A 25,531-nucleotide genomic window follows, 5' to 3' on the forward strand; every position below is an offset into this window, starting at 1 on the left:
CCCAGAGCAGTGATCAGCTTTGTTAGAGCGCAGCTACAAAAAAACATGAAAACATTAAGTCTTAACAACAGTAAACCACTGACGACCTTTAGGAAAAACTTCAGCTCATGGGTGGACTCAGGACCCAGACTACAAAGGGTCAAAATGAGCAGGTGCTAAGGAAGTTGAAATGATTAGAGAACTTTATTACCTTAAAAGTACTAGTGGAAAAGGTGGACAATACACATGATAACATGGAGAATCTCAGCTGAGAAGTGGAAACTATAAGAAAAAGTCAAATTGACACAACATTGTAAACTGACTATACTTCAATTTAAAAAAATACAAAAAAAAAAAAAAAGTCAAAGGAAATTGCTAGAAGTAAGATAAAGAATGCCACCAGTGGTCATCAGAGCACAGCTGAGGAGAGAATCAGTAAACTTGAGGACAGGACAACAGAAGTTAGCCAAACCCTAAAAGAAACAAGAGAGAGGGGTGGGGAGGGGGAAGACGACACAGAACTGAGCCCCAGTGACTGTGGGCTAGTGTCAGTCTGACGATGTGCAGTAAGTTACTCAAGAATTTTCATGAAGCAGTGCCTTCTCAACCTGGCCAAAAAAATTAAAAAGGGAAAAAGAGATAATGATGAATCCCATTTGCCCATGTAATTTGCCCTCAGGAATGCCGTGTTCTGGTAAGCATTTCCACAACTCTCCACAGTTCAGTCCCCCAACCCTGCCCCTCTGAACTCAGTCATTACCATAACTGCACTCACTTGGCTTCTGATGTTTAAGTGCCACCTGCAGGCCTCCACTGTTCTGGGGTCCTATGACATGCCCCTCCCCCCAGTGAAACAGGTCTGCAATGGCATTTCCTCATGGCAGCCCTAGAACTCAGAGATGGAAACTTCGTAAGTTTTTCTAGCGATGCTGGTGCCTTTTCCACCAGTGATTCTCAGTGCTTGGCAAATGATGTATCCTCTGGGCCCTCCCATGGCACAAAAATATCTTGTAGGATCCATATCCAATCTGGCATGCCTGCTTATTTAAACCCTTCTTTGACTGTGTGCCATGGCATTTCTGACACCCTGACATCTATAATGGGGGCCACTGCTTTGTTCATGCTGCCAGGAATCTTGCAAGTACAACTCAGTCTTTACCATCAAAAGACATCAATGATGGTCAGAAGTCAAAGACAGTCGCCCCAAGGAAAGCCATGACATCTTGTCCAGTTTCTACACCAGAGTCAGTTATGGACTTAGAACTACGTACTGAAGGAGAGGCCAGATCCTAGGAGGGAAGATTCTATGACACCAAAGCCAACGTTACAGTTATGAATCTCAGACCATCAACTCAGGTAACTGCACTCTAAGGAAAGGGGAAAACCCAAACATTTCATAAATTATTAAGTACACGATGCCACAAGACCCAAGTGTTACCTGCTCCCTCTGTTAGAAAAGGGGGCATGCACAGGGGTGAGATAATAAATGAAACCCAGGCACAGGTCTGGCTCACAGTGTAGGCACTGGGTCCACACATACATCCCGAGATTTCTCCCCAGCCCCTGAATGTCTACCTGGAATAGATTGCTTAGCTGCTGGCATATGCTCACATTGCTTCGAAGGCTCTAAAACTCCCTCCCCTACACCCTGGCCAGGATAAATAAAAACCATTACCCTGTATGGGGAGGAATTAGTGCCACCCTTAAAAACCTAAGAATGTAGGGCTGATGGTCCCTAGAATATTTCCATCTAATTCACCACTCTCCCCCTGCAAAAGCCAGAAGCAGTGTGGAGGATGACAGCGACTCCACCAACTCCACCAAACAGCCCCAACTATAGCCACTCTGCCAAATGGGGAATCTTTGCTAGAGCAGGTCAATGCTAGGTAAGCACACAGTACACAGCAACTGACCTGGCAGATGTATTCTTCTAGGAAAAAAGGACGGAAGACAGTTTGCACTCACACACAAACAACACACACATCTACATTTACAGTCCTGCCTCAGAGCCATCTGGGCTTCCTGCAGAACATCACCCTGGCCCACTTTATCAATGACATCGCATTAATAGAACCAGATGAGCAGGAAGAGGCTAGAATGTTGAAAGCCTTAGTAAGATATTTGTGCTCCAGAGGGTGGGAGATCTCAGAATTCAGGAGCTTTATCCTGTCAGTCAATTTTCAGGGGTTCACTGGTCTAGGTAATGCTGGACACTGGCCCCGAGGTGAAGAACAAACTATTACATCTTGCATCTCCTGAGACAGAGAATGAAGCACAATGCCTGGCTGGCTTCTTCAGGCCTTGGGGAAGCATATTCCACACCCAAGAATTATGTTCTGATCCATATGCCAGATGAGAAAGGATGCCTGAATTCCAGGCTCCTGTGTCAAAGGACCAGCAGACAAGAAGAGTCATCATCCTAGCAGAGGTAATTAACCTGGGACATCAGGAGGAAGGAGGACATGGAGGAGTATGTCTGGTGTGCAGATGACACACTGAAGTGTCTCTTGGTATTTCCTTGTGCAATTTTGACAGTAAATGGGCAAGAGTGACAAGCCTAGCCAATGGAGGGCATGTTAACCACAGGCTCAGACCTCCGGGGTCGACAGCCTGGAGTTACACCACCAGGTAAGCCATGAAGACCAGATGTGCTAGTCACGGGGAGGAGGAATCTAGAACGGAAAGCAGGAGAGGAAGATGACGACTCAGCTGTGGCCACGAGGCCAACTACAGCAACAGGAGCTCCCCACGGTCAGCAGGGGCACCCCTTGCAAAGAGCAGCACAGCCTGACTTCAGCTTCTGCCCACTCCTGCTCCCACGCCCCCTTGCACAGGTGTGACCCCACAGCACTCCGGCAAGCCTGCTGCACACTCATGTCCAACTCAGTCCGCTTCCTCGGAAGCCCAGTCTACAAGAAATAGTACTGCTCATACCTGTATCTCAGGGATGTTGTGCTTCATTAAACGAAACAATGCAGCTCAAGTTGTTGGGACAGCGCTTGACTCACACTAGGCATTCAATCTATAAGCATGAGAGATGGTATCCTAGAACAAGACAGATAAGCTCATGTAAACCCCAGGATTATCTGCACCTTCACCTCTGCCAGGTGAGGGATACATAGTTCCTGAGACACGCAACACAGGAAGCACTGGTTTTAGGTGTAGTCTCTGCTCTGCTAGAAAACAGTAAGCCGAAACAAAGGCCAGAACCACAACCCCGCTATTTATCATACTGATTGTATCTTTATTTCAAGCTTCTTATAAAAGATGTACAAGTTTCAGAATTTGTACTGCATTGAAAAATAAAGCAAGGAAACAAATGCCAAAATACATCATCTTAAAATGCCGGTCTATTTTCTTTCATTTAGAACACTAGGGGTCGCTAATGTACCAAGAAAAGCCCATAGGTCCCTCATAAAATTTTGGGAGCTGCATTTTATGTATTTCAAAGGACAAGAATTTAAAGCACTTTGTAACAAACCACATCCCTTTTCATTGTTTTGTTTATTAAATCATAGAATCTAACTATCATATTTTAAATTATCTTCATGGTAGAAGATCACATCAGAACAAGGTAATTTGATTCCTTTCATGAGTTCAAGTAGACATTAAACTTTCTTGTGAAATTCAGTCATGCTTGGATATTGAGCACATAAATTTTTAATGTTTCCTGTGTGGTGCAACCATTTAGCTTCAGCTAAATTTTATTTTCTAATATAAGACAGCATATATATGCTAATGTTCAAATCAAACTAAGGCCTAATTTAGCACGTTCTTATGTTCAGAGTTTAAGAAAACAGACAAATATGGGAAGTACTGAAGAGAGATCAATGAACTGATTTGCTCTAGGTAATCACACAGATGGGCAGTAAGACTTGCGCTGTGCTCTGAGAGGATACAAAAAAGTGAAATGTATTCATTCCTTGGGAACAAGATTAATACAATCTAGTGGTAGAGTTAAGACATATACAATAATAACTGTGAGACAAGGTGAATGGAAGTGCTGGAATGTTCATGGGAAACCTGGAAAAGGACAGCTCCCTTCCAAGCACAGGGAGTCAGGAAAGAATTTATGGAAACAGCATTTAAACTGCACTTGGGTAGACTTGGGCCGTATAGAAATAGACTGCCAGGAACTTTCTTAGGCACATAGAAAAGACTGAGAAGTGCAGAGCTACAGAGGAAAACAGTAGTTCACGCATGGGTCAGGCAAATGATACCAACTGCAGTTCATTTCTGAACCTCCCTCTCCCTGAGTCAAGAACAGCAATTAACCCACTACTTTTACTTTTTTAGTGTAACAGGGACTTTTTCCTTCACCTTTAGTAAGACTCTATATCTGGTTCACAAGTATCAACATATGAACAAACAGACCAAATGGTGTGAAATGTACTAATTCAAACATGCTTAGCACATATATACTGGGTTGGCTAATAGTTTATATGAAAATTAGTTAAATCTAATCATGAGAATAATGAAAAGTGTGAAATATAATAAATTCATCTTCTTTAACTTGTGATAAATGCACATAAATCTTCCAATTATGGGACTATGAAAAACCTTTAGGGAGTATGTTGGACTATGGTCAATAATCAGAACAAAGAAGAAATACAACCTCTGTCATAGTTAATTTAACAGATCATTCAAATAATCAAAAAATTTTCAAGAAAAAGAGGGTGAAGCAACTTTCAGCCATGATAGCATAAAGAGATCAGTGAACTGCCATCCTGAAAAGTGAGAATAAAGTTGGACAAAATTACAACACTAACCATTCCATGGTGCTGGATATCCACTAAAGAGAATAAATTGAGAGGCATACTCAGCAGGAGCTAGAACTTCAGGTAAGAACACCAAGAGTCGTTAGCCCCCCAGCCACAGGCTATCCACACATACCCTCCCCGCCCCACTTCCCCAAAAGCATTTGAACCACGCCAGGGCTGGCAGTGAAAATCAGTAGGAAACAAACAGAAAAACCTACAGCACGAGTCTGCCTTTCCCATTAGAGTGTATGAGCTTTCTACTGCTGCTGTAACAAATCACCACAAACTCTGCAGCTTAAAACGCCACAAATTATCTTACAGGTCTCTATTTCAGAAGTCTAAAATGCATCTCATGGGGCTAGAATCAAGGTGTCAGCAGGGCTGGTTTCCTTTCAGAAGCTCCAGAGAATTCATTTCCCTTTTTCTAGCTTCTCCAGGCTGCTACATCCCTCGGTCCCCTTCTTCCATGCTCCAAGCCGGAACACTGCTTCTCTCAGCCCATTCTCTCCCAGGCACATGTCCCTCTCTGACTCTTGCTGCCTCCCTCTTACACTTTTAAGGACCTTTGTGGTGGCACTGGGCCCACCAGATAAACTAGAATAGTTTTCCTGTCTTAAGGTCAGCTAATTAGCAACCTCAATTCCATCTGCAACTTTAATCTTCCCTTGCCATGTAACCCAACATAGCCACAGGCTTGGGGGATGAGGATGAGTACATCTCTGGAAGGCCACTATTGTGCCTATCACAGAGGGCAAATGGCAGAACAGCCGAGAAATGGGAGAAGCAAAGAAGGACAATGTAAGCCACCCACAGAGTCCTGGCTGACTGTGCAGGGGAAATAAGAGAGGGCCTTGCAGAAAGTTAAAGCAGAGGCAGAAGTGAGAAGTGGCTGAACTCTGACAGTCCTCTCCAACCTACACACACCCACAGGCAGAGGGCAGAAGCCTCATGGGGTTGAGGATTTGAGCACAACCTGTATCCAAACATTGGCTGAGCACTATGCTCCGTAAATGCAGGGGTGAACTCTAGGAAACTTAGTCCCTTTGGGGTATTGTAACAAAACACCAGAGACTGGGTGGCCTCAACACCATTTACTTCCTCACAGTTCTGGAGGGTGGGAAGTCCAAGATCAAGGCACAAGCAGATCTGGTGTTTGGTAAGAGCCAGCTTCCTCGCTCTGGCTGTCCTCTCACTTTGTTCTCACATGACAGAAGGGGCACGAGAGCTCTCTGGGGACTCTTTTATAAGGAACTAATCGCACTCATGAAGGCTCTTCCAGCATGACTTGAACACCTCCCCAAAGCCCCATCTCCTAATACCATCACATTGGGATTTGAACATATGCATTTTAGGGGGACACAAACATTCAGTCTATAACAGAAACCCTGCTAAAACATTAAAATAATTTTTTTAAACAAAAAGAGCAGATATATCGATAAGCCAAACACATTACAGACTTCACACATGAAAGCTAGGCAAGATAATAAAAAAAAATAAATAACTTCAAGGGGAAAGTTAGAATTCAAAGTTGCTGCATTATAAAGGATGTCCAGTTTTCAATAAAAACTTGAGACATGAGAAGAAAGAGGGAAGTATGACCCATAATCAGAAATAAGCAAACTTACTTTCAGTGGGCCTGTATGTTGAATTTAGCAGATTAAAAAGTATAAAGCTGCTATTGTAAATATGTTCAAAAAGTTTACTATCCAGAGGAATAACGTGGTACACTAAATAATATTTGTGTAACACAAGAGAAGGCAGTACAGGAGGAACAAAAAACCTGAGACACAGAAAATGAATACAAAATAGAAGATATAAATCCAAAATTATTAATAATCAAATGTGAACAGACTAAACACTAAATCAAAAGGCAAAAATTTTCCGACTAGATAAAAAACACACAACTGAATTATATGCTTCCAGCAAAAGATACACATTAGATTCAAAGACACAAGTTGAAAGCAAAAGGAAGGGAAAATATGTAATATAACCAGTAACTGTAAGAGCTAGACTGGCTATATTAACACAAAATAAAATTCATGGTAAGAAATATTCCTGAAGGCAAAAAAAGACATTTCATAATGATTTTAAAAAGGGTCAACACATCAGGAAGACATAGCCCATATAACATGTCCCACAAAATCCCACTGTAAATGGATAAGCATCTAACAGAGCCACACAATTTATCAGGCAAAACCTGACAAAATTAAAAATACACAATTCAAGAATTATACTTGGAGACATCAACACTTCCCTCGTGGTATTTGGTAAAACAAACCGAAAATCAGGTAAGGATAAGAGACTTGAGCAGCCCTATCACTAAACTTAACCTAATGTACATTTATAGAATACTCTGCCCCAAAATAGAATATATATGTTTTCAAGCACTCAAAGGGTATTATCCAGGATAGATCAAATGCAATACTGTCAAATAATTTCTAATAAATTTTAAAATAATTAAAAATACATTCTTCAATATATAATTCAAAGTAAGCTATCTGATCATAAGGGAAATCAAATTAGAAATCAACAATGGAAAGAATTTTGGGAAATCTCCAAAGATTTGGCAAACAACATATTTCTATATTTCCATAAGAAGAAATCACAAGAAAAATTAGAAGATCTCTTAAAATGAATGAAAACAAATATACAACATGTCAAAGTTTATTGTATGCAGGTAAGAGGAAAATATATAGCTTTAAATACCTCTATTAAAGAACACAGAACTCAAAATAATCTTCACTTTAAGAAACAAAAAATAGAAAGTTAAATGAAAAAGAAAAATAACAGAGCAGAAATCAATGAAATAAACAGAAAATTTTTCTTTTGAAAATCAATGAAATGTTAGTTCTTTGAAAAGATCAACAAAGTTGATAAACCTTTAGCCAAACTAAGGACAAAAAGAGAGAACACAAAAATTACCCAAATCAGAAATGAAACAGGGTAACATTACCAACCTTACAGATATGCAAATAATTACAGAAGAATATTATTAACAACCTCATGCCAACAAATTACACAACTTAGGTGAAATGGAAAAAACCTAGAAAGAAAAAAATAACCAAAACTGACTTAGGAAGTAGAAAATCTGAACAGATCTATATTAAACAATTAAATTAATCTAGTAATTTAAGATGTCCCACACAAAGTCCAAGCATAGATGATTTCACTGGTGAAGTGTATCAAATATTTAAGGAAGAAATAAAACCAATCTTTCACAAGCTATTTCAGAAAACAGAGGAGGAAAGAACATTTCCCAAGTCATTCTGAGGCCAGTATTACCCTGTTACCAAAGCCAAACATATCAAGAAAACTACAGAGCAGTATCTCTTATGAATACAGACCCCCAAAAATCCTTAAATTAGAAAATAGAATCCAGCAACATATTAAAAAGATTATTAACCAATACCAAGTGAGATTTACACAGGAATGTAAAGTTGGTTTAACATCCCCAAATTAATGTATTATACCATATTAATAGATTAATGAACAAAAATCACATGATCATCTCAAAAGACAGAGGAAAAGCAACTGACACCCATTCATGATTAAAAACTCTCAATAAACTAGAAATAGAAGAAAGCTTCCTCGCGTTAATAAAGGGCATCTAAGAGAAACTTACAACTATCATACCTCCTGGAGCAATGGAAATGTTCTAAAACTGGATTGTGGTGACCACTGCACAACTGTGTACAAAAAAATCACTGAAATGTACACTAACAGCAAGTGAGTTTCATGCAATGTAAATTATTCCAGTAAAGGTGATTTTAAAAAGAAAGTCCAGGAGTTCTCCATCCCTGAAGTATGCAAGTAGAGACTGAACAAGCTCCTATCAGGGACACTAGGGTGGGGGTCTCCATGACCTTCATACTTGACCCCACTGTCTGTCACTAAGAGCATGTGGCCTTTTGACCCACAGTGCTGGTTTATACTTTTTTTTTTTTTTTTTTGTGGCTTTTCCAAGTTGCTATTCCTAGGGTAGCAAAGGAGAAAACATTTGTGACTACTCTTCCAAATATTTCACTTGCAAATATTGAACAGAGAACATTTTTCACCTTTCGTCCTGTAAAGGCAGCACGATGAAGTGGCGTGTCTCCCATGTCATTTAATACATTTACTTCTGCACCAGCCTAGTAAACATGAAAGCTTTAAACACCTTCCACATATCAAGAAATATACAAAGGTGAAAATAATTCTCTAAAAAATACATTAAATATTTTAAAAATTAAAATAACTGTTGAGACTGATTGTCACTATTAAAAATAAATTCAGTTCATAGTAAAACAGTAAGCTTCCTCAAAAGTAAAAATCTACCTGATAGGTAGAAAATAAAAACCTACTTTTCAAAGTCTATACACCCTTCAATTCATTCTACTCTAGAAGCACTCATATTGAAAAAAGGAGAACTGTTTCTCTGAATAAAATAGCATATTTTCTCCACCACTGTAAGTTTAACGGGAAAAAAAGAAAAGGATGCCACTATTTAAATGGTGGAGGAGCTGGAGGTTTACTGGCTGCCCTCAGCTCCTGAATTTCAGGTTTTGAGTTACTGGATCAGTGTTAAGATGCAACCCAATTTCAAAAATATCAGTACGTGGAAACTTATTCATCAGAATTGAGAAGTGAGTTCTTAAATTACATGGAGCTCACCTGGAGAGTCTGACATTATTTTTGAACTACACAGTATGTGCTTTGGCAATTTTTTTTTAACTTATGCTCAAAAAATAACATAGTATCTTCATTAACTCGTATGTCCATTTTTGCAACTGTAAAAAGTCAATCATGTAAAAGTCAAATGATTGATAGAACAATTGTAGCTAATCAGGCTAAACTAATTCATATGTTTCGCAAAGTATTGTCTTTAGTGATCAACAATTACTTTAAATAGGCCATTAAGGCTCAGATGGCTTTTCTAGACTTTCATAATTTTCCTATTAGCAATATTTATTTTATTCATTTAAAAACTAAAGCCATAAATATACCTTTAAGAGATCCTGGACCACTTGTCTATGTCCAAAATAGCATGCCAGATGAAGAGGTGTCCAACCCAAATTAGACTTACTTCTCCCTACAAAAATGGAAAGAAGTATTTTTAGATGTTATTTAGGTGGAGCTGCACCAATCCAGTGGACAGCGGCTCCCTTCACTGCTGATGAGTGTGAGACTAACACATGTTCTGAGTATAATGGAGTAGAACTCACAAGACCCAGATTCTGGTGCCATATTCCTAACTCAACGGCCTCATGTCTGAAAGGGTGAAAGGAGACATGATGGGGGTTACATTCAAACTGGATGAGTTCTAGTAGCCTGTGGCTCTAAGGTGCTGAGTGTCTAACCATCTTGCCATCATTCAGCAAAGATGCGATTCCCTCGGCACAGTATTTCACGAAAAGCTCCTCTTCCTGAAAATCTGTCCCGTTAGCAGGGTGGGTAGGAAGGGGGAACTTGGAATGACTCTTTCCTGCAGCATTCGGAAAGCCGTTAGTGCTGCAGACAGGGACAGGAAATGGGAGTCCTGACTTCAGATAAAACCTCAGGTAATGAGGCTAAGGGTTACCGGGGTGGTTGAGTCCAATTAGACAGCAAGAACCAAAACTAAAAGCAACGAAATGTCAGGTCCCAGCTGAGGAGAGGTATAAAACGACCGAGTGTGGTAAAAACGAGTGATGTAATTCAATTTAGGGAAATAAAATGAGGGCACTATAGCTTACAGCTGAGATAGTGTCAGAAGGTTACCAAAATTTCCCATCAGGCTTGAAAGAATACAGCCTCTCAAAGTCCCAAAGCCCACCACCCTGGAGGGTCTACCAGAGCCCAGGAGAAATCCTTGGGAGGAGCTGGAGGTTTAAGGGTTGCGCTCAGCTCCTGGATTTCAAGTCTGAGGCCAACAGAAAGCCCGGCAACCAGCCTCAGGGCACCCAGAATAGGCCTCTAACAGCTTCCGGAGGGACTGCCATCGCCAGCCGTGTCCCTGTGATTGTTTGCCATTTACCTAAACTCCCACAATGTTCCCTCTCACATGTGTAATCCCACAGGCAATACGTCCTAGAGCCTTGGTCCATTTCATGGAACATTTCTCTTTACCCTGTGGTCCTTCACTGAAACCTAGCTCCTCCTGATGACACTGATTCTCCTTTATCCCGAGGGGAGCCTCCCAGTACCCACACACCCCTGGTCCTCACAGCACAGAAGCCAGGTGAGTCTCCGCATCAAAACCTAGTGCAGTCTTTGGTCACTGACTTCACTCACATTTCAACCCCTCGTTTGAGGCTTCCCCATTAAGCCACAGCCACGCCTCCCTCAAATGCCTTCTCTCCTGACATCTACCAGCTTCCCAGTGGCTCCCCTCTCACCAGTTAACTCTGGGCAACACAGTCTTTCTCCCTGAGGCAAATCCTGCCACCATCCTAGGTGTGTCTCCTACTGTCCAGTCTCCTGGTGACTCAGGTTCTCAGCTTCCTTCGCTACCCCACAAATTTGGCCTCTGCTCAACAGTGGGTACCCAGTCTCAGAGCCAGAGCCTCGATGTCACTGTCATGTCTGAACTCGGACACAGAAAGCCCACTTACCCAGAGTCCTCATTTTCCAACTTGTTCACACAGATAAAGCCCCAGACGTGCTCTTCAACTTAATCAACCCTCCAGTTCCTTAATCACTTCTCTTGTATGTAAATTCCCCCACCATCTTCACTTCCATCAATAAATCCAGCATCTATTTCTTGATTCCTTTTAACATTTCTTTGCCAATATCCTATCTTTGTCACAGCAGCCTAGAAAAACCCCAAAGCCTGGTAAATACATTCGCTCAGTTTTTCTATAACCGCAGCTAGGTTGCTAAATGGTGGTGGAAGAAAAAACACAGAACTTTGTGGATTCATGGCTCCAAAAAATTCAGATCTCATACTCCAGCTAAGCCTTGATCATGACTGGCGATCCTTTCCGAGGTGCCCTGGGCTTGGCGCTAGAGAGGGTTGCAATGCTTTCACTTGTTAGATAGAAGAGACACAAATGTTTAGTTGCTCCTTCCTATTTGCAACTAAAGAGGGAGAGGCTGAAGATAAAGGAGAAAAAGGAAAGCCTAGGAAGCAGGAGGGCCTGGGATCCAAGATACAGGAGGACATGATTATCGTGAGACCTCAGGAAGAGAGGATAAAAGGGAGCTTGCGGGTAGAACTGGTGCCAGGCAGCCCAGGGAATTCTGCGAAAGCTTCTCTTTTTGTGTGAGGCTAAGACAGGAGATGATTTGTTACGGGGGAGGCGTCTGGTAAGAGGGTTGAGGAGAGTAGTAAAGGACTGAAACAGCTGTGCGGGAGTACAGGGGCATGTGAACAGGGCACCGTGGAGAGGATCCCAGGGGCTGCTACCTCCTCACCTGGCCTTATCCCTCAGCCCTCCTGCCTGCAAGCCCTTGCCATCTGCACTGCTTTTCATCTCAGGACCTGGTACATGGCCTGTCTTCTGCCTTCCTTGAACCATTTTCTCTATTTTCACCTGGTTAAGTCTACACAGCTTCATATATCACCTTGGTATCATCTCCACCAAGCAGCTAATCCTCCAGGTTCCAGTTCCACATCTCTGTGTCTCGTCACATCCTGCACGTCCACATCTTCCATATGTTGGTCCATGTTGTGTAATGAGGACGAGTCTGATCTAGCCATCTACTGCACTAGTCTCAGCACGGGCAGGAATTCTGACATCTCCAAGGCACTTCACATGACTCCGGGTGTACAATAAACACTTAAACCTGTTGCTACAATTACAGTATCTTCGAGAAGAAAAAATCATCATAGCATGCATCCTGTGGACTCAGGGTCACCCTTGTCGGTCACATGGTTTGGGATCCATGACAGTTTTAAAGACTGGATCTCAATTTCTCTGACTCAGAGGGAAGTAGGAGAGGACCCACCCTTAAGGGGGTTCTTTTTAAAGTAAGAGATGGAAATTTATTACAAGCAAGATCAGAAAGATTAGTACTAAATAAATGATAAAATAGGGCATACTCACAAGAAAAGCTATAAAATTCATTCAAAGCTTACCTTTGCAATTAATGTCAGCAATGATCTCGTTCCTTCCCATGGTTTCTAGCAGCTGTCTCACCTCTTCAGCATTGCCATTTCTGGCATGATGGAGCAGCTGTTGCTCTGCTTCTGTGTTCATTTCTAGATTGAAAAAAAAAGTAACATTGCTATTATCTAAGAACATAGTTCGCTTTTGGTTATTATCTACTAATACACAAAGGGAAAAAAATTACCTTAATTTTGTAGCTAACAAGACAGACAAAAGAACTGATTAAACGAGTCAGCTGCAGGGCCAAAATTTGACCCTGAGACTCTTTGTTCACTATATTATATACTGAAGAAGTGTACTAGACATTTGGGCAAGTTTCTTACTCTCTCAAAGCCTGTCTCCTAATCTACAAAATAGAATCAACCTCATGAGCTGCTGCAAGATTGTGTCTATGAAAGCATTCCACTAAAAACAAAGTATTTTGTAAATAGTTATTGGTACAACTTTAATAACTAGACAGAAAGCTGAAATATGGTAATTCATACAAAAGTATTAGTCTGAAATGTAAATTAATGCATTAAAAACAGTTAAGAAAATAATTACAGATAATGATCCTGGAGAGACCACACTTAAAAATAAATCCTCATACTTTCTTACCAAGCCTAAAGCCAACTATAGAGGACTATAACCAAATTTAAAGCATTGATGTCAAAGTGTAGTGAACAGCAGTTTCCAGAAAAAAAACAAATTTCTTTCACCCTAATAATTAAATGCAAATAAATCAAAATGATTCTTTTTGCCTACTTGATTAGCAAAAATTAAAAAAAATTAAACATACCAAATGCTGGGATGGACAGAAAATGTGTACTCCAGTAAACTGCTAATAATATTATGCATATTATATGTTAACATGCATACAATCCTTCATATGTTGTAGGAGGAAAGGCAACAATTTGACAAGATCAAAGAATTTCAAAATATACATGCATCTAGGGAGCATTCTGGGACATGGCCAAGTAACTGCCTCCCCACCTACACAGCAACTGCACTGGCAGAATCCGTCTGATGTAACTACTTGGGAACTCTGGAACCTATTGAAGATTTGCAACTACCACGGAAGACTTGGAAGATAAATTGCCATTAATTTATGTCAATTTCAGCTCTTAGCAGGGTAGAAGCTCCCATCTTCCACCCCTAGCCACCTGGCAGGCACCTGTACCTGTGTTCCTGGTGCAGCCTGCTGGAGCCAGGGTCAGCAAAAAGGACCCTTTCCTCCAAATACTGGGAAGCTGGGCTCTGATCACTGTTTGTTGCTTCTGATCACAGAAGTGCAGACAAAGAAGTGGGCAGCCACTGCTGTTGCACCTGGCCTCCTTGTTGCAAGCCACTCCAATGGGCTGGACCACTAGGGAATTTAAAGGGCCAGCACTCTTTTTTGTTCCCCTATTCATTTTTCTATTTTCCCCTTAATTTTCCTGTGTTAAAGACTAAGACATTCACAAACAACTGCATATAGGGGGATAATCTACAATGTGACTGCTCATGCTCACCAAAAGGCTCAAAAGAGACATGAGAAGACCTTAAGTTTACACCCATGCTGGTCCTCAGCAGAGAGACAGTCTACAATCAAAAAATAAAACTAAAAATTAGCAAATCCTGGAGAAGAATGAGAATCTGATTTCTAGAGTTACTACTTTAGATTTAAATGTCCAATTTTCAGTGACAACAACAACAACAACAAAAAATCACAAGGCTTACAAAAGAGACAGGGAAAACAGGGTCCATTCAATGGAAAAATTAATCAGCAGAAACTGTCCCTGAAAAATGGATGGCAGATGTACCAATGGCTTTAAAACAACTGTCTTAACAATGCTCAGAGAACTAAAGATACGGACAGAATCAAGAAAATGTATAAACAAAACAAAAATAAAGAGACAGAAAGCCTAAGATGAAAAAGAAATTTTGCAGCTGAAAAGTATAACAACTAAAACAGAAAATTCACTTAAGGATTTCAAACACAGATTTAAGCAGGCAGAAAATTTGGTGAACTTGAAGACAGGACAATGGAAATTATCAAGTCTGGGAACAATCTCTTCAGCAAGTGCCATTGGGAAAGCTGGACAGCTGCATATAAATCAATGAAGTTAGAACTCTCATACCATTCATAAAAATGAACTCAAAATGGCCTCAAGACTTAAATATCACACATGACACCATAAAACTCCTAGAAGAGAACACAGGCAAAACATTCTCTGATATAAATCATAGCAGTTCTTCCCTAGGTCAGTCTCCCGAGGGAATAGAAATAAAAGCAAAAATAGACAAATGAGAAAGAATTAAACTTACAAGCTTCTGCACAGCAAAGGAAACCATAAATAAAAGGAAAAGACAACCTATGGACAGGGAGAAAATACTGGCCAACAATGCAACCAACAAGTGCTTAATTTTCAGAATATACGAACAGCTCATACAATTCAATAACGAAAAAACAAACAACCCCATACAAAAATGGGCAGATCTAAATAGACATTTCTCCAAAGAGGACATATAGGTGGCCAACAGGCACATGAATAGATGCTCAACATTGCTAATTATTAGAGAAATGCAAATCAAAACTACACTGAGGTATTGCCCCACAGCAGTCAGAATGGCTATCATTAAAAAGTCTACCAATAACAAATGCTGGAGAAGGTGTGGAGAAAAGGGAACCCTCCTACACTGTTGGTGGGAATGTAATCTGGTGCAGCCACTTTGGAGAACAATATGGAGGTTCTTTAAAAAAAAACTAAAAAAGAGCCATATGATTCAGCAATCCCACTCCTGGAAATATATCCAGATAAAACTCTAGTTTGAAAAGATACACGCACCCCAGTGTTCATAGCAGCACTATTAAAAACAGCCAAGACACAGAAGCAACCTAAATGTCCATCAACAGATGAATGGATAAAGATGTGGTATACATGTATATTACTTAGCCATAAAAATAAAGAATGAAATAAAGTTATTTGCAGCAACATAGATAGACCTAGAGATTATCACAGTAAGCCAGGAAGAAAAAGACAAATACCATATTATATCACTTATATGTTGTGGAATCTAAAATATGATACAAATGAACTTATTTACAGAATAGAAACAGACACATAGACCCCATAGACTTAGAAAACAAACCTATGGTTACCAAAGAGAAAGGGAGTGGGAGAGGAATAAATTAGGAGTTTGGGCTTAGCAGATACAAATGACTATGCATAAAATAGATAAACAACAAGGTCCTACTGCATAGCACAGGGAACTATATTCAACATACTGTAATAAATCATAATGGAAAAGGATACAAAAAAGCATATATGTGTGTATAACCGAATCACTCTGCTGTACACTAGAAACTAACAAAACATTGTAAATCAACTATACTTCAATAAAAAAATTTAAATTTTTAAAAAAACAGTCCATAAAATAGGTAGGAAACGGGGAAAAAAGACCTAAAAACAATCACATAATTTTGCAACTTAAGAAATTAGAAAAAGAATAAATTAAACCCAAAGCTAGCAGAATGAAGAAACTACAAGCATACATCACTTTATTGTACTTTATTGCACTTTGCAGATGCTGTGTTTTCAAATTGAAGGTTTGTGGTAAATCTGTGCTGAGCATGTCTATCGCTCCATTTTTCCAACAGCATTATTTTTCAATTAAGGTATGTACATTTTTATAGACATAATTTTATTCCACACTTAATAGACTACAGTATAATATAATCATAACTTGTACATGCACTGTGAAACCAAAAAATTCATGTGACTTGTTTTATTGTGATATTCACTTTATTGTGGTGGTCTGGATCCAAACCTGCAGTATCTCTGAGGTATTCACATAATAAGGACCAAGGCAGAGATGAAACAGAATAGAAAAACAATAGAGAAAAATTAATGAAACCAAAATCTGGTTCTTTAAAAAGATCAACCAAATTGACAAACCTTTAGCTAGATTAAGAAAAAAAGGGAGAAGACTCAAATTACAAAAATCAGAAATGAAAGCAGGGACATTACTATCAATTCTATAGAATAAAAAGCATTATAAGAGTACTGTGAACTATGCACAAAATTGAATAACCTAAATAAAATGAACCTAAAATAAAATACTCCTAGAAACAAGAAACTTACCCAGATTAAATCATGAAAAAATAGAGAATCTGAAAAGAACCATAACAGGTAAGGAGATTGAATTAAAAATCAAAAATCTCCCAGCACAGAAACTCCCTGGACTTGACTGCTTCACTAGAGAATTCTATCCAACAATTAAAGAAGACTTTATACTAACCCTTCTCAAATTTTTCCAAAATTGAAGAGAACACTTTGAAACTCATTCCATGAGGCCAGCATTACTCTGATACCAAAGCCAGAAAAGGACACAAGAAAACTACAGACCGATATCTCTTATGAGCACTGATACAAAAATTCTCAACAAAATACTAGCAAACCAGTTTTAGCAGCATATTAAAAAGGAATATACATCACAACCAGTAAGATTTATTCCTAGAATACAAGGATGGTTCAACATATGAAAGTTCATCAACATAATACACAATGGAATGAAGGGGGAAAAATCACACATGATCTTCCCAACTGATACAGAAAAAGTATATGACAAAATTCAACAACCTTTCATGATAAAAACACTCAAAAAACAAGGATAGAGTTTATTTTTCAACATAATAAAAGCCATATATGAAAAACCCAAAGCAAACATTTTCAACAGTGAAAAATTAGACCTGTCCCTCTATGACCAGGAACAAGGGAAGAATGCTCGCTTTTACCAGTTTTATTCAACATTATACTGGAACTTCTAGTTAAAGGAATTATGCAAGAAAAAAAAAAAAGGTATCCAAATTTTAAGGGAAGAAGTAAAATAATCTCTTTGCAAATGATATGATTGTGTAAGTATACAACTCTAAAGAAGCCATTAAAAAAAAAAAGCTGTTAAAAATAACAAATGTAGTCAGGAAAGATTCCATAAAGTATGAGGATAAAAAGTAAACACAAAAATCAGTTGCATTTCCATACACTAACAATAAACAATTTGAAAAGGAAATTACAAAAAACAATTCCACTTAAAATAGCGTCAAAAAGAATAAAATACTTAAGAGTTAACTTTACCAATGAGGTAAAGGAGTTGTACAATGTAATCTCAAACACTGCAAAAGAAATGAAAGAAGACATAAATAAATACACATCCCATATTCATGGACTGGAAGATTTAACATTGTTAAAATGTCAGCTCTACCCAAAGAGATCTACCAACGCATTGTAATCCCTACCAAAATCCCAATGCTGTGTTTTTCAGAAATAGAAAAACTCATTCTAAAATTCACATGGAATCTTAAGGGACCACAAACAATCTTTAAAACAGCCAAAACAATCTTAAAGAAAAAGAAAAAAACACAAAAGCTGGAGGACTCACTGATTTCAAAACTTACTACAAAGCTACCAGAATAAAAATAGATGGTATTAGCATAAAGACAGACATACAGAACAACTGAATGGAATAGAGAAGCCAGAAAGACAATCTTGTACATATACTCAAATGATGCAAAAGAATGAAATTGAGCCCTTACCTAAGACTACATTCAAAAACTAACTCAAATGGATTGAAGCCTTAAATTTAGGATTTAAAACAATAAAACTGTTAGAAGAAAACACAGAACAAAAGCTTCATGATATTGGATTTAGCAATCATTTCTTGGATAAGACATCAAAGGCACAGGTAATAGAAGAAAAATAAATTGGACTTCATGAAAATTTTAAAATTCTGTGCATCAAAAGACACTTAATGGCTAAAAGGCAACCCACAAAATGAAAATATTTGCAAATCATATATCTGATATTGGATTAATATCCAAAATATATACAGAGCTTCTAAAAACCCAATTCAAAAAAGGGAAAGGTACTTGAATAGACATTTCTCCGAAGACATACAAATGGCCAAAAAGCACATGAAATTATGCACAACATCATTAATCATTAGGAAAATGCAAATCAAAATTACAATGAGATACTACCTTATATCCATTAGAAAAGCTACTATGATAAAACAGAACAAGTATTGACAAGGATGTGGAGAACCTAAAACCCTGGTGCGCTGTTGGCAGCGATGTAAAATGGCACAGCCAGTATGTAAAACAATACAGCGATTACTCAAAAAAACTAAAAATTAAAAATAGAGTTACCATATGATCCAACATAGGATATACCCAGAAGAAATTAAAGTGGGGTCTTGAACAGATAACTATACCCCTATGTTCAAAGCAGCATTATTCATAATAGCTGAAACGTGGAAGCGGCCCAAGCACCCACTGCTGGATGAATGGATCAGCAAACGTGGTTTATACATACAATGGAATGTTAATTAGCTGTAGAAAAGGAAGTAAAGTCTGCAATATGGTGCAACATGGAGGAACATAATGAGCACTATATCCTAAGCAAAACAAGCCATTCGCAAAGACAAATACAGCTGACCCTTGAACAACACAAGGTTTAGGGGGATCACCCTCCACACAGCTGAATGTCAAATGTAACTGTAATAGGGAAGAACAAATCTGACTCCATATTGGATCTGTTTCTTTTACTTTGTATTCTACTGCTTTTGGTACAAGTTAATCACTAAAGGGATGTTGCCTGTAGCTTAAACTACACATAATGGCCCATCTCGGGGAAACCTACCTCCCATGCAGTGAGGGTAAGCAAAAATATCTTTGTTTAGCTCGCCGGAAACAATCTGACCAGGCCTAGCAGTGAAAGGCTGCAGGAAAGAAATTAACACACCCCCTTCAGAGTCTGACCAGAACCAGGAAATACTGCAGTAACGTATCGCCTTTTTTACTCATCTCCTCCTCTTTGTTCTATTAAAGAAACTACCATCCAAATCCAGGCAAGATGGTTCTTTGAGACACTAGTCCACCATCTTCTTGGTCTGCTGGCTTTCCAAATAAAGTTGCTATTCCTTGCCCCAATAATTCGTCTCTCAATTTATTGACCTGTTGTGTGGTGAGCAGTATAAGCTTGGACTCGTAACATAATTTCTAGTCAGCCCTCTATCCCAGATTCAACCAACCATGGATCATGCAGTATTGTAGTATTTACTACTTTTTTTTTTTAAATCCACATATAAGTGGACCCATGCTGTTCAAACCCATGTTGTTCAAGGGTCAAGGTACTGTATGATTTCACTTGTATGAGGCACTTAAGAGTACTCATACTCACAGAGAAAGTAGAACAGTAGTTGCCAGGGGCCTGGGGGAGAGGGGCATGGGGAGTTACTGTTTATTGGCCATAAAGTTTCAGTTTTACAAGAAGAAAAGGGTTATGAAGATGGATGGTGGTGATGGCTGCACAACACTGTGTTTAATACCACTGAGCTGTACACTTCAGCCGTGTGCCTGGCTTGCATCTCATCCATACTTGGATTGTCTGGGCTTTGTGCTAATCACATGCCTGCATGTCCTTGTCTTGCTGCCCGATCAGCTGAGCGTACTCATGCCCTCCTCACAAGCATTCAGCTTCCACCTATCCCTGAGAACTAGAGGTGGGCTTCTGTGAGCTCAGAAGCAGAACAGGAAGAGCAGTCTGCTCCCCAAAAAACTCCTACCAGCCAGGGAAGGGCCCAGAACCTGGCTCCTTCAGAGCCCTGTCAGACAACCAGCTCTGGTCCCAGCACGCACTCAGGGCCCCTTGAAAGGGCTCTTCTAGACTCTCAGGGAAGCCAAATTCAGACCAACCCAGAGAGTGATATTCAGACTTTCAGTGCAAATTTTCCTGGAAAACTTCTTCTAACAGTGACCATAATGTCCTTTCTTCACAGTTTGTTAAGCAGTGTTTATTCTAATTCACCTCTGCATTCATTTATGTGTGCATACTTACTCAATAAAACATTTGACTACTCATCTTAAAAGTTTACCAATACTTAAATTTATTGTAGCCCTATTCATAAAGCAAAAAAGTTAAACAATGTCCATTGACAAAGGTTTATTCATATAATTGAATACTATGAAACCATTAAAAAGGTTATAAAAGAATTTCTAAAACTATGGAATTGCAATGTATTAAGTCACATTTTCCCAAAATAACAATCTCTATGTTTTATACATTCATAGATAACAATCTCTATATGTTTTACATATTCATGGAGAAAGAGTAGAAAATACACTAGGATGGTAACAGTGGTTACTCCTTGCAGTGAAATTATGGTTTTCAATGTTTTTTGATAGCTGTATTTTCTAAATTCCCTGTAACATAAAGGCATTTCTCTAATGTTATTGTAGATAAAAAATCTTCTTGTCAAATTAAATGGACATTTTATCACAGGTGATTTTACATATATATTTTTAGCCAGACAAGTGCATTATACAAAGAGTGACAGTCTACTTTTGTTGGCATAACACAAAAAACTTCCACTTAATATCCTTTCCCTGCTTTTTAAGAATGAATCAAAGAACGTTTGAGGCAACTATCTCCAGAACATACTAGCAGTTGCTTAATATTACCTTGGGTTCTCATCACATTAGGTTTACAGAAAAAAAATTGTGGTTTTTTTTTTTTTTCAGTTTTTCCATTTTTATGTAGTAAATATGGAAAGGAGTATAAAATAAATCTATTATCTACTCTATCAGTCCATTGTAATTATCATATTAACCACAACAGTTGCTCGTAAGTGCTGGGATCGGGATTTACGATTTATTACAAGGTTTGCTGAGCACCTACCAAGGACGAGGACTGCTCCAGGCACTGGAGGTCCACTGACGGACAGTACAGTCCCTGCCCTCCAGACACAGGGCAAACACGCAAACGATCACACCAACATGTGCCAAGTGTAGCAATCCACAAGGGAAGTGGAGGTGTAGAGGAGAAAGGGAGTGATTAGCTCTTTACCTGCATCAGTTATGGAGGGAATCCCAGAGACCGTGAGATGTAAGCTGGGACATGAATGAGGAGACCGCCAAGACCAGCAGGACGAAGGTTTCCAATCCGGATGAACAACTGTTAGACCAGAAACAATCTCTGGGGATGATCCGGTTCCATCTTCATAGTGGTGAGTTGGCGATTCCTGTGGGAAATGGAGGGAGATATGCCCAGTAAGCGATGAGCTAACACGAGCTTCAGCAAAGGAAAGTAGCTCTAGGCTTGAATTAAAATGGTGGGAGTTATCAGTCCATCGGTGGTCAATAAAATCACAGGGGTAAAGAAGACCCCTCACTGGGAGAAGACCAGCACTGAAGGGGAAGGAGGCCAGTGACTATGATCCAGCATAAAAGATCTAGGTGCGGATACGGGGACAGGAGAGGGTGGCAGCCCTGAAACCAAGAGAGGCGAATGTTTCAGGGGGGTTGGATAGGTGCGAAATGTCAAAGGAAGGGCAGGGACGAGGCCTGAAAATGCCGACTCGTTTGGCAAGAAGGAGGCCACTGGTGACCTCAAGACGATGCTCAATAGAAATGACAGAGGCAAAAAAATAGATGTGGGTAAGTTGAAGGGGTTCATGGTGGGGAATGCAGCAGATTCCTTTAAAGTAACTTTGTTTCCAAGGGCCGTGATGGCTTCAGTTTTAGGATATGAGATACAGGGGCATGTTCATAGGCTGTGGGGCAAAAACCAGGAAAGGAAAAGCTTGATATACAGGAGAAAGGAGGAATGAGGGATGAAAAGGATCCTAGAAGAGCCTGACATAGGTCGATGGAAAGCCCAAGGGAAGGATTAGCCTTAGAGAGAGGAAGAACCACACTAAGACCAGGGACAGGCCAGATGGGGGTTGATGGGCTGGCAGGGGGCTGGGGAGAACTCCTGTCTGATGCCAATGTTCTAAGAGAAATAGATGCGTAGGTACATTAACAGGAGAGGACCCTTACTATGAGATGGGGGGGCGGGGTGGGTAACGGAGGTAAATAGAATTCAATTTGTTTTAAAATTAAGAAAGGAACAAGGCCAATTAAATTGAGACAGAAAAATAAAACTGTTGTTGCTCTATGCCTAAATCTCTTATGTATTCATTTCAACACAGGTGTCTGCTTGATTAAAAAATATAGTTAAAGCAATTCATTCTCTCCTTTCCAAAGCAATTTAACACCATAGCCATCAAAACTAGCTAGTCTATCCACAGGCTTAGCAGACTTTAAAAGGTTTGCAGACTATAACACTTGGGACTTACTCAAATAAGCAAGACCCTGAGGATAAATTCAAAAATGCAAACAGGCATTTTCAACACTTTTCCTTTATAAACTTCTACTTTAGAAAGGTATGTTGGGGTGAGGAGAGGACTGACACCTTCCCTTACCTCCATTTGGAAACAAATTTATAAAACCATGTATATGTTTAAAACTTACTTCCCTAAACCAATTATTTTGTAACTGTTGAGAGCAGAAAAGTAAAAACACAATTTTACAGCAAATTTCCTAGTGGCTCTAACAACCAGTCAAAATAGCACAACTCCAAAAATACCTGTAATTTAAACTTCTTAAAATGATAGTGGTACTAATTAGACCAGCAAAATAAAGTGATCGTTATGTTCTTTTCAGCTATGCTACAAAGAAACTAAGGAATGTTCCAAACCAAGGCATAAAAACATTCATTATATATTTTTTCTACATACGAGAACGATTATAACTCAAAGCCCACCGCTGTCTGCAGACGTGAATATTCAGAACTTGACACGTCAATAATATCTGAAATTTTATTCCTCAGGTGGGCACTTAGGAAGCCAGCACGGGCTAGGAAGGGGTCCAATGTGATTGCCACGGAAGCTGCAGGTCCCCCATTACCACCGCAGCCAGTGTCTCCTTCCCTAGCTCTACTATCACACCAGGAGATTAATCAGTACACACTTAATTGAAGATCAACCGCATTCCAGGCATTGTTTTAAACTCTGATGCATAAATCTTTGATGAATAAAACCAGGCCTTACATTAGGAGAATTCATGTTATTGGGAAGTCAAGTGTACAAATTACTATCCACATTTCTCAAGAGGTCTGACTTGCCATCTCCAACCTCAACTAGATCCCCCTTCATAAACCTTCACGGTCCCTTATTTTTGCCACAAATGTCAGTCTGCAGGTGCTCATGAGGTCATTTGACTCTCCCTACACTACACCGTAAACACGAGTGGAAAAAGGATCCCGTGTCTATCACATTCCCCACTATATCCCTACTGACCAGCAAGGTGCCTAGAACACAGCAGGCAAATACTAATTAAATGGACAGATGGACAGATGAATGTGGACTTAGTTCTTTGAGAACAAAGCATTCAAGTCTCCCTATAGCAAGACCTAAAAGCAACGCATTCATTATGACTAAGTGGGACATCCTTATTTAGCGACCAAAAGAATGAAGTTTTCTTACATGTCATAGGAAATTAAAATCATACGAAAAGAGAGATGTTTTAAAAATATACACTCCAAGATTATACAAGATTATCCCTACTTCTCTGACACATCTCTAAATCTTAAATTTATGTGATCAACTGTTAACTTTAGAAAAAACACAAAAGTTAAAGAATCCAAATTCAATGTTGAACAGATTTTAAAGAAACATTCTTTAGAATCATGAGTGCTTATTTCAGAAAAGCATTTTCTCTCGGATACTTAAGCCAAAGAAAGACAAATAACCCCTTAATGCATCTTATGAGAGTGGACTGGAGCCACACCCTGTTTTTAAGATTAATGAGATTTTACAAACAAGAGAATGTTTTCAAAGAAATAATAGACAAAAACATTGAGCTTCAATAACTAGGAGACTAGTGACCATTTGGCGTTACGTTTCCTTTCCTTCAAAGCCCACTGGGGAAGCTAAGCTTCCAATTCTAAATTATTCAGTGGAAAGCAAATTTATATTTTGTTGTTGTTTAAACACTGTCAATTACCTGATTATGCTAGTCCTCATCCTTGATAGGCCATGCCATTGAATCCCCATTCACTATAGTGGGTAAATTCTGTGGCCCGAACAACTGTTGAAATCTTGGCAGAGATCCTAAAATTTGTAGTTTAGAGGGCAATCATAACTTGTTAAATTTGGTCAGAGGTCTACTATTTGATCATTTGAACTGCTACTTTTCTTTACTATTCCAGCTTAATTTCTACAGAATCCAAGTAGAAAATTCCTAGAGAAATCAAAGATAGTAAAGTTCCACAATCAGAGCTAATTCACCTGAGTACCAGAAACTCAAAATATTAAATGACGTGTCCTTCAACAGTTCTTAAAGGTATTTGAAAAGTTAAAATCCAAAGAAATCCAGGCTAACTTTATCCAATCATACATCTAACAACATTTAACTGGACATTATAAACATCAGGAAAGTATGGTGGTTCCTCAAAAACTTAAACACAGAATTACCATATGATGTAGCAATTCCACTTCCGAGCCTACATACCCCCAAAAATTGAAAGAAGGGACTCAAACAGGTATTTGCACACCCATGTTCACAGGAGCATTCTTCACAACAGCCAACAGGTGGAAGCAGCCCAAGTGTCCACTGGCAGATGAACAGATAAGCAACTTGTATGTATGTGTGTATATATATATATATATATATATATATACACACGATGGAATATTATTCAGCCTTTAAAAGGAGTGAAATTCTGAAACAATGATGCTAAGTGAAATAAGCCAGACACAAAAGGACAAATATTATGATTCTTCTTATACGAGATACTTGGCATTGACAAATTCATGCAGACAGAAAGTAAAATGGTGGTTAGTGGAAGCTGGGAGAAGAGAAAATGGGAAGTCAGTGTTTAAAGG

At 39.2% G+C, this 25,531-nt stretch overlaps 1 protein-coding gene across 1 annotated transcript in view; it reads right to left on the reverse strand.

Annotated features, from left to right (window-relative positions):
- The window catches only part of OSBPL1A (oxysterol binding protein like 1A), a 146,449-nt gene extending 124,605 nt beyond the window's left edge, over window positions 1-21,844 (reverse strand). The window contains exons 1-4 of the mRNA XM_032467154.1: window positions 21,670-21,844; window positions 12,775-12,897; window positions 9,722-9,807; window positions 8,795-8,869 (exon numbers count right to left, since the gene is read on the reverse strand). Coding sequence (XP_032323045.1) covers window positions 8,795-8,869; window positions 9,722-9,807; window positions 12,775-12,895 — 282 coding nt within the window. The 5' untranslated portion in view covers window positions 12,896-12,897; window positions 21,670-21,844. The remainder of the gene's footprint in view (window positions 1-8,794; window positions 8,870-9,721; window positions 9,808-12,774; window positions 12,898-21,669) is intronic.
- Between the last annotated feature and the right edge of the window lie 3,687 nt (window positions 21,845-25,531).

Source organism: Camelus ferus, chromosome 24, assembly GCF_009834535.1.
Source record: "Camelus ferus isolate YT-003-E chromosome 24, BCGSAC_Cfer_1.0, whole genome shotgun sequence".
NCBI classification, from domain to species: Eukaryota; Metazoa; Chordata; class Mammalia; order Artiodactyla; family Camelidae; genus Camelus; species Camelus ferus.